At 41.3% G+C, this 9940-nt stretch overlaps 1 gene segment (V, D, J or C); it reads right to left on the bottom strand.

Annotated features, from left to right (window-relative positions):
* Positions 1–2505: 2505 nt before the first annotated feature.
* LOC111728259 overlaps positions 2506–9940 on the bottom strand; it is a 21190-nt gene continuing 13755 nt past the window's right edge. Inside the window, 2 exon segments of the V gene segment in view lie at positions 2506–2615; positions 5850–6233. Coding sequence covers positions 2506–2615; positions 5850–6233 — 494 coding nt within the window.

The raw sequence follows: 9940 nt of genomic DNA, 5'->3' as shown, positions 1-9940 counted from the left end.
TGGCTATACCCTTCTATGGGTATCCATCCCATATTTCTGGTGCAAGTCCGGGAAGTATTTGGGCTTGTATTTTTGGTATGATTTCTCTGTTCCCACATAAAGGGGCAAGCTGACTGAGTTGACCAAGGGAAGGGATAAAACAGATAATCAACTGTCTCAAATTTCTGTCATACAATTCTGAAGTAAGTTGCCTTATTTCTCAATTTTGATGGTGTCATTATTTTATCTCTAATTGAGGCCAGTTTAAGCCATACACATTTATTGACAGTATTGATGTGTGTGGTGGAGTTCTGTTCATCCTGTGGTGTAGTTTTTTGTTACTTTGTTTGCCCTCTTGAGTCACTGTGGTTTCTGAGCTCTGAACTTTATTTACTTTTGGATAGTTTTACACTGGTGGGTGTCTACCACGCTGATCATCATATATATAATGCAGGTCTGGTCTTCCCAGATTCCCTTAGTGATTGCTTGTTTGAGAAAGTCTTTATTTCTCCCTCATGTAAGAAACTTAGTTTTGCAGGATACAAGATTCTAGACTGGCTATTATCGTGTTTTAGAAGTCTGAGGCAGGATCCCTCCTCCCATTGTGGCCTGTAGACTTTCAGTCTGGAGGTCAGCAGTTAGTCTGAACTGTTTTCCTTTGTGAGTTACCTCCTGTTTTTGCCTTACTGTGTTCATAGGAGTGCCTCTTTGGGGTTTATTTTGCTGGCCTAATGATTATGTGTCAAGGGGAGTGCCTCTTTCTGATGAGTCTCCCAGGAGTCTTGTGGGACTCTTGCACCTTGATATCTAGATTTCTAGCCAGGCCTGGAAATTTTCTGCAATAATTCTCTCAAATAAATTATCCCTAACCCCTGTGAACTTTCTTCTTTACCCTCATAGATGCCTACAATTGTTATGTTTGGTCTGTGTACACAGTCCCACATTTCTTGGAGACTGTTCATTCCTCTTGCTTCTCTGCTCACTCTCTTCAACTGACTTGTTTGGCACAGAGGTATTACCTTCAGCTCTGAGATTCTTCTTTGGCTTGATTGAGCCTATTCTTCAGGCTTTCCACTGTGCTGTGTAATTCCTGGAATGGATTTTTCATTTCCAGAAAATCTGTTTGGTTTTTCATTAATACCTCAGTGTCCTTATCCATTTTGTGCATTGTTTTTTTGGTTCCTTTGTGTTGGGTTTCCATTTTATTTTGTATTTCCATGAACTCACTTATAAACATTATTCAAAATTCATCACCTGTCATTGTAATCTTTTTATTTAGGCTGGCATCACTCGTAAAGAGTTATTGTTTTCTTTGATACAACCATAAACACAAGTCTTCCTGCTTGAGGAGGGAGGCTTTCTTTAGGGGGTGTCCTATCACCTTGGTTTTTCATATTTCCTGAGTTTTGCTGCTGGTTTCTTCTCATTTGGCCTCTCTGTTGAGAGCTGAGGATGTTGGAACTGGCTTATGGGCTTGCCAGGGAGACACTGAGGATCAGTCCCTGACTGTGTCAGGGAGAAGAGTACTGGTCCTGAGGTGCCTCTCCGGTTACCTCTGACCTGCTCTCTTCACTTCTTACTGACAGTATAGTGAGTTTGGTCCTCAGCTTACCCTTACTGTGCTGGTGGCAGGTTGTACTTGTGTGTATGAGTCAGCCAGACCCTCTTAGCTTTAGTTGGAAGATGCTTTAATGTCCTATATAGTTCTTCTCCAAGTTACTGGTTGAGGATGGCACAAGCTGGTTTCCAAGACGTTCTTTTATGCAGTAGACTCTGGTACTGTAGGTAGAGTACTAGAGTGCTGCAAGCTTTAGGAGGGACTATGCAGCTCCCAGGGGTTTCTTAGCTCCACTGCCAAGATAACGGGGGAGGAGCAAGGCAGTTTATGGCTAGGTTGTGCCCAGTCAGTGGGTTGTGCTTGTCAGTCGGTGGGGCCTACAAGAAGGAAGAAGCTACAGTGCTGTTTCTGGGACCTGGACTGGCTTTAGTCCATCTGGAGAAGCACTGGGATGCCCCAGGTGGTAGGTGGGGCCCTGGGGCTTCCAGAGGGCTCCTTAGTCTCTGCTGCAGCTGAGGCTGGTGGGGGATGCAGTAGATTGGCGCTGAGCTGGGCCAGCTTGCCCCTTAGGCTCCACAGATGCTGGCCAGTTAGCTTTTGTGGTAGGAGTTAAAGATCTGCTTCCAGTTTGAGGCTGAAGCTGCCCACCCTGGCAGAAAGTTGGTGTTTGGCAACAGGTACAGCAGAGCCTCTCTCTCCTCCCCAACCTCTGCTCCACAGCCTCCCCTAAAGCAGGGAGACTTGTATTTAGGGTTGTATCACTGTGGGAGGATATCCTGTAGCCCACATGCAGTGACAAACAGCAATATACTCAGACTGTACTCTGCACATCTGAAGAATGAATGTGTGCCTGACCCACTGTCCCAGAACATGTCTTAACTTCAGACAAATAATTGGAGATCTTATACACTGGGAAATGTAGAGACTGGCCTGGCTTGAACAGGAACCAACTCATATAAGTTTTTCCATCACTTATTCATAAGGCACTTGTTAGACCTGCAAGAAACAGTGGTTGGCTCTTCAAGGGTGATGATCAGGGAGGGTGGAATCTGGGTCATCACAATGTCCCCAGTGGATCCTAAAGTAATAAGAGACAAAAATGAGTCTATTTGCAAGCATTATGATCAATTTTTATTTATATTTTAATATTTCTGGCTAATTCAATTTTCTGCGCTTTTGATTCTTATGCCCCAAAGTTCCAATTCCTAAAGTGATCCCCAATTTTTCACAGTATAGAGGGGTCTCTAGAATTCCTCTAAACCATCCCGTACTTTCTGTGTAGGAGTTATCACCAGATGAATGGCTCTGCTCCTTCTGTCACCAGATGAATGGCCCTGTTGCTTCTGGAATCTTCCTGACTCTTTCAGTTCTAAGCCTCACATGCCCCATCCAGGGGGACCAGACATGCACATCTAAAATGTGCACAGAGCACACGTGGGAGGCAGTGGGCCCTAGAGCTTCCCCCCTACCCAAGTCTCATTCGTCATCTGCTTACCAGTTACTCAGAGCATTAGCAGCCCCAGGAGCTGAGCAGGGAGTCTCATTCTTATTTGAATAACAAGAATAATATTTGCCTCCTTTACAGAAGAATGTACATATCCTTATAAAACCTCTTAAAATTGCATGGTCAATAAAACTTAGCATTTATTTTTATGATTGTGGATATTCATGTTAACAATCATCTGGCAGATTAAGGTAGCAGCATGGCGGTTCTACTGCTGGACACTGAGCTTGGCTCCAGCCTTTGAACTGTGTTTGATCCGGGACCAAGACAGTGACTATGTTAGGAAAACATTTGCATGGCAAGTAGCAAGCCTGAATAACATCCCCAAATCAAGCAAAGCAGGCAAATGTAAGTGCATGAATCTACCTCTAACATAGTTGCAAACCATTTTAATTTATTCTTTCACTTTATTAATTTGTAAAGTCTCTGAAATATTTACTACATTTAATTTTGAAGGTATTTTCCTATGGAAAAATAGTCGTGGTTTTCATAATTTTTATTTCTCTCATATAAAATCTTTCTCAAATATAATTTTGCATTAAATAGAATTGAAACCGGGCATGTTTTCAACAGAAGACTTTTCCATTGGAAAAAGAAATATCTTTCATTAAAGCAAATGACATTTAAAATGCAGCTGCTTGAACATATTGTAGATTACCCATTAATTTGTTAAAACTAAGACTGTCATTCAACATGCCTGAGATGCATTTGCTACTTGGCAGGTGTGACATGCTCACAGGGATCAGTCTTGATGCTGCACTGGCATCCGGACAAACATTGAGTAACAAAGTTTTCCTATGAAGGACAATTTATACTATATTCACCTTTAGGTTTTCCTGTTTGTTTTGTCAACAGAGGGTTGTTATTTGTTTATCAAATGATTGCTATATATTCTGGGCAATTTTCTCATTTTCCTTCTTACTCTATGGCTTAATAGCATTTTCCTGCAATGATCTCAGACTTCCCAGTAATAAGTGAAACCACACAAGCACATTCTAACACAATCTCAGACTTAAAAATTTTGAGATTTGGGGAAATATTGACCTTACTTGGTATCACCATCATTTCTTGAAACACAATTCCCCAAATCTCTCTTCCCTCTATGGTTTCTTGTAGAGTTACTCCGTGAATGGCCCCTCCTTCATATATGAAAGTCAAAAGAGGATGATTCAATATTTAGTGACACTTGTAGGCAGACACCCGGATAAAGCCGAGGAATGGGGGATTCTCTGGAAGAAAATCTGAACCAGCAGCAGCCCCACCTTGGGCTTCCCAGACTGGTCTGAGGAACAAGTGGATAAGCAGCCCATAACTCCAGTAGCAGATAGACTCTGACTATTGACAACGCCCCCAGGATTCTCCTGTGTCTGCTATCAGCATCCCTGACTACCTTACGTGCAGGTTTCTATTTTTCATTCTACTTTGCTGCTTTAAAACATTTCCTACCTGGAATCTTAAAGTAGCTTCTATTTTGATCTATGGACCCTGATTAATGATATAATACACTTGTCAGGTATCATAATTGCTGTCCTTTCTTAAATCAAAGGGGACATGGTCACATCTGCACTAGTAAGAGTGAGGAGCAAGAAAGAACTAGAATGCACAGCACCCTCCCAGGCCCACACAGCAGAATATAGTAATTTTATACGCGTTCTCTTTTGAAGGACCATTTCCTTTCAAATAATCTCCAGATAAAATATGTAGGAATAATCAATTTTGAATGCTCACCTGTACCCTACCAGCTTACTAGGAATATGTGGTATGGCTTAAGATCCATTCATGTGGGAACTTCACTAACCCTTGAGTATTGAGACCCTAAAGTCCGCTTGATGGAGGACTTCCCCCTGAGCTTGCGGTGGCATCAGCCTGAGGGCCACTCAGTGACTATCAACACTGAGATTCTTTCCAAGACACACATGTGAGTTTCCATCAGGCTTTGTAGCTCAAGCCCAACACCACCAGCCTCCCCGCCCCAACAAACGTGAGCAGCAGAGCTGGGTATTGTAGCAACAGCTGACTCCTCGTGTCCTTCCTGCTCTCCTTTTCTACTGCTGCCCCAGTCCTGATATTATTATTTTGGGGGTGGCAAAAAATTACCATTTTCTAAATTCTGTTGACTATAGCATACACTGTATGTCCTCTATTTCTGTCAGACTTGGTCATTTATTTTTACAATCCGGATTTGGGATTCAGAAATCACATTTTACTTCAACATGACTTAGACTGATCAATGATTTTGATGCATGACTTTTGATTTTAAAATAGATTTAAAATAGTTAAAATACAATAGTTCGACAGTTTTACTTCAGTATTCCCTGAAACAGTGTAAAATATTGGATCTGTCCCTTATTACATAAACTTGTGTTAAAAACTGGGGTGTCGAGTGTGAAGTTGGGTAGAGGTGAAGGAATAGAGCCCATCCCACTAACCCAATCCAGCTTCATGTGCACTGGTAGCTATTTAACCAAAATGACATGGAAAATATATATTAATTTTAGAATGCTATGAGTCAGCTTCAATGGCAAAGCTGTTATGATTTAATTCTGTTATGATTTAATTGAAAAGTAAATGCAGGCCAGGCAAGGAAGATTCGGATGAGCTTTCCCTCCGTCTCTTTAGTCCAGTCTGGTTGTCAGGGGGCACTTCAACCCCCTCCATTCTCCTTGTGGTGCCACCAGGCCAGGCTGGCCCATCTGACAGGTCCTGTATGTACTGTCTGAGATGAAGCTGGGGCCTCACAGTCCACAGGATTCACCTGCAGCCTGTTACCCTTAGTTCCTCACAACTCAGGCTATGGTGCCTGCTCACCAGACAAACAACACTGGTGGGCAGCTGGGCCACCCAGCAGGGAAGTTTGTGTTTGGGGCTGTATCACTGTGTGAGGAACTTCTAGAGCTTGCATGCAGTAATAAACCCCAGCATCCTCAGCCTGCACCCTGCTGATCTTCAGGGTGAAATCTGTCCCTGACCCACTGCCACTGAACCGGTCTGGGACTCCAGAGGCCCGGTTGGAACCCAAATAGATCAGGAGCTGTGGAGACTGGCCCGGCTTCTGCAGGTACCAATCCAAATAGGTGTATCCATTACTGTGCAGGAGGCTCTGACTAGCCCTGCAGGAGATGGAGGCTGGCTCTCCAGGTGTGATGGGCAGGGAGAGTGGGGTCTGGGTCATCACAATATCCCCACTGGATCCTAAAAGAAGGAGAAAGAACTGCAAGGTTATGTACAATTATTCGTAGACATTTTCATAATTTTCATTCTTTATTCTACACTAAATTATTTTCTGTGTGTGATTTTGTCTCAGGCCCTCAAAATATTCAATTTGAAAAAGAACAGAGATGTTCAAGCCATGAGAGAACCTCTAGAGGTTCCCCATATCTTCCCCTCTGTCTGAGTCAGAGTTTTCATAGCTCCTTCTAGAATCTTCCTCATTCTCTGAGATCTGAACCTCACATGTTGTATCCTGGAGAACCAGACATGCACATCTAACACGCGCAGAGAGCACATTAGAGGCAGCGGGCCCCTGGAGGTTCCCCTCCCGCATCATTTCCCCTCCTCATCTCCTTCTGTCCTTACCAGGGACCCAGAGCATTAGCAGCCCCAGGAGCTGAGCAGGGAGCCTCATTGTGAGAAGCTGGACTGAGGAGTCCTGATCAGTCAAGGCAGGGTCAGAGCTGAGCTTTTATCTCAGACTCCCAAGGGAAGGTCCCTCCCAGGGGACATTATGCAAATCCCCTGGTGGGTGCAGTGGTGTGGAAAGAAATAAGAGGTGGGTGGGGCCGTCTCTTGAGCCAACTGATAGGAAATATTATCTCGGTTTAGAAGGAAACTAAAAGAACGAAATGTATTCTGCCTCTGTAGGAGAAAGGACATATTTAATTTTTCCTTCTTTTTCCTCCACTTGTCTTTAGTTCTTCTGTGTTTTGCTGGGAAGATTATAATGTCTGAACTGAAGAATTTCCATTTGTCATTGTGTTTTGTAATTTTAAGTGTAATGTGTGTCATTCTGAACTTCTTGTGTTTCACCAGAATGTGCTTTATTGAGTTTCTTTCATCGATGCAGTCATGTATTGTGCTGCATTTGAAAAGTTTTTGCTATCGTTTTTTCAAATATTTTTCTGAGTTCCTTTCTCTCTCACATCTCCTGGTGACCTCCATACACACTGACTCTAACGCTCTGAGGACTTGTTCATTTGCTTTAATCTTTTTTCTTTAGAATAGATAATTTCTATTCTATTTCTATTTCTATTTTTTCATAACTTCTACTTCTCTATGGAAAATCCCTACTTGCTGAATGATTTTCCTCTTATTTGCCTTTTTTAGCCTTTGATTATATATCAAAGATTAACAACCATTCTTTAACATCTATAATTATTTTGAATTGTTTCCCATTTAATAGTTAACTACTGATATCACTTTTACTGATATCACTTCTTTTGTATTATCCTTATTTTTAGCTTATGGTTTGACTTTCTGGGACCTGTCCCTCTATCTGTATTGTTTAATGGTAATCCATGATTTGGGAGGCTTTGCTGAAGCATCAGACGCTCGGGATGCTTCTACCAATTCACCTGCATGTGATCTGGGAAGTTCATGTAAACTGCAGCAGTTCCTACTTCCTTCTGTATTTACCACTCATCCTTCTCGACCTCTGTGTTAATTCTGATACATATGCAGAGGTTATCTCATCAACTCTGTGATTCTACCATTTCCAGGAATCTACATTATCTTTCAGCTCATCTATCACTTGTCTCAACCTGGGCCATCCCTTGGACTAGCAAAGCTGTGGGCTTTTTCTGTTCCTTCCCTATAGACTTCACCACAGTTAGCTGGGAACACTGACAGATCTTGCTCCACTCCCTACCGGAACTCAGGTAGACCCCTCGGCAACAAGCTGCTTGTGTTTGTTGTCATCTCGTGTTGGTCCTACTGCAGTTTTCAGTTCTTATTGTCTTTTGATAGAAGGGAGTAACCCCAGGCAAAAGGCTACAGTTTTTCCCCGTTTATTACCCAAATCTCTAGTACTTTTTTAAGAATTAAAATTTCTCAGTTCATTCTATGTTTTAGGTTATTTTCAGAACCCTGAAATACTTGTTTTATATATGTTTTTTTTTCATTTCATACTTAAGTTGGTTTTCTTTCTGCATAGAGAATTCAACAACCCTTTTATTACATCATAATGAGAAGTGTTTTCTAAAGTGAATTTACTGAACATAAGGGCCCCATTGAAAGGGAATGGTGCTGTGGATTAGCATAAATAAATTTTGAGTAGAAAATCCAGTGTCCACACCCTTGAGTTAAGGAGAAATAGAGGTCAAAACAAGAACTGAACTCTAATGTCTAGATTTCTTATTCTCAGAAGTATCCCCTAGCAATTTAAAAACATCTATGTCCTGCTTAAAACATTAAGCAAATAAGTGAATATACTATAGATAATTGGAGGAAATACAGTATTATACTTGAAGAATTGGTCATTAAGAACTCAGGGTCTATGCAGGACATTTTGGCATTCACCCACAGTCCTAACTACACAGCAGTTTTAGATTAATTCAAAGTTTGGGGGCTTCAGGTGGTCAAGGAAACAAAGTTTTCAGAGGACTAGAGTCCCATGCAGGACTTGTAAATGCTGTGAAATATTTCCAGAGATAGACCCTTCATCACTGAATGAATCACAGGGAGTGCAGCTGTCTGGGACCTCATAACCTCACTGCACAATCAGCCTGGGAGGCAGGTTTAGGCTCAATGGCGTAACACTGGGGGAGGAACTGGAGAACCCTGCTGGTCCACTGTCCTCACTTGACACCAGTTGTTAGTCTGATCCCCAATGTTAGGGTTTGAGGAGGGGTCAAGACTCTTGGCACATTGGATGCTCAGAAGTGCCAATAGCCAAGTGAGTTTCCATTAGTTGAAATCCACATTGTTAAGGCCACGCATGGGCCTCCATGGTATTGTTTGAGAAGTCTGGCTAAGAGAACTGGGAGAGGTGATAGCCTTAAGTCTACGTGAGATTTGATCTTAATTATTAAGAAACTCCTGTTCAACAATAGCCTTTAGATGAGTATTTACTTGGGAAGTATTTATTTTTTACCCTGGCTAATTTTGAGAATTGCAGTCATAGTTGTCCAAACCATTTTGTCTCCCATCTTTCAGCTGTGTTTCTTCTAAGTCCTGATAATCTGCCAGAACCAATAGTCTATGAGACTGTGCCACTGAATTGCTTATCACGCTTTGCAGAGTGGCCATGAGGTGTAAACATGTAGACCTCCCACTGTTGTGACTTCTATTTTTCAAATAGAATAAATAAATATCAAGGCAGTACTGTATGTACAAATTCACAAATAATTCAAAAACAGAAAGAGACACCTAGATAAATCTGGAAGATAAGCCTTATTTTGATCTAAATGTATGTATACATAAGCATGCAGAGTTAACGATGTATCAAATGTATATACTGTAATGCACCTTTATGTGTATTATAAACATATATGCACATTTTCATAAATAAAGTAAATATTGCTCTTTATTCTCAAATATTATTCAGTTGGAACGGATAATATCTTTCTAAATGGATTCTTAAACATTACATTAAGGCCATATTTTTCTATTTGTTAATTTTTATTTTAATTTGGTTTTATTGTTTCAGGTAAAGTGACAGTGTCAAGAATTAGGTTTCAATGTCTGCATTTGTTAAAATCCCTTGTATGGCTATATTTTAATAAAATCCATTTATGTGTATGGCTAGATATTTTATAGGTTAAAATTTGCCTATTAGTGATTTTAGACAACTCAAAACTTAGTAGTTTATAACACTAAGCATGCATTCTCATTTTCATGGATTTTCCTGTTAATGATTTGTCAGATTAAGGCAGGGCTCAGCTGGGATTCTATTGCAGGCCACT

This window comes from Otolemur garnettii, unplaced genomic scaffold (assembly GCF_000181295.1).
Source record: "Otolemur garnettii isolate 467f Iridium unplaced genomic scaffold, OtoGar3 scaffold00147, whole genome shotgun sequence".
Classification (NCBI taxonomy): Eukaryota; Metazoa; Chordata; class Mammalia; order Primates; family Galagidae; genus Otolemur; species Otolemur garnettii.
The sequence above is the reverse complement of the archived record's forward strand: the minus strand, read 5'-3'. Positions and strand labels throughout refer to the sequence as shown.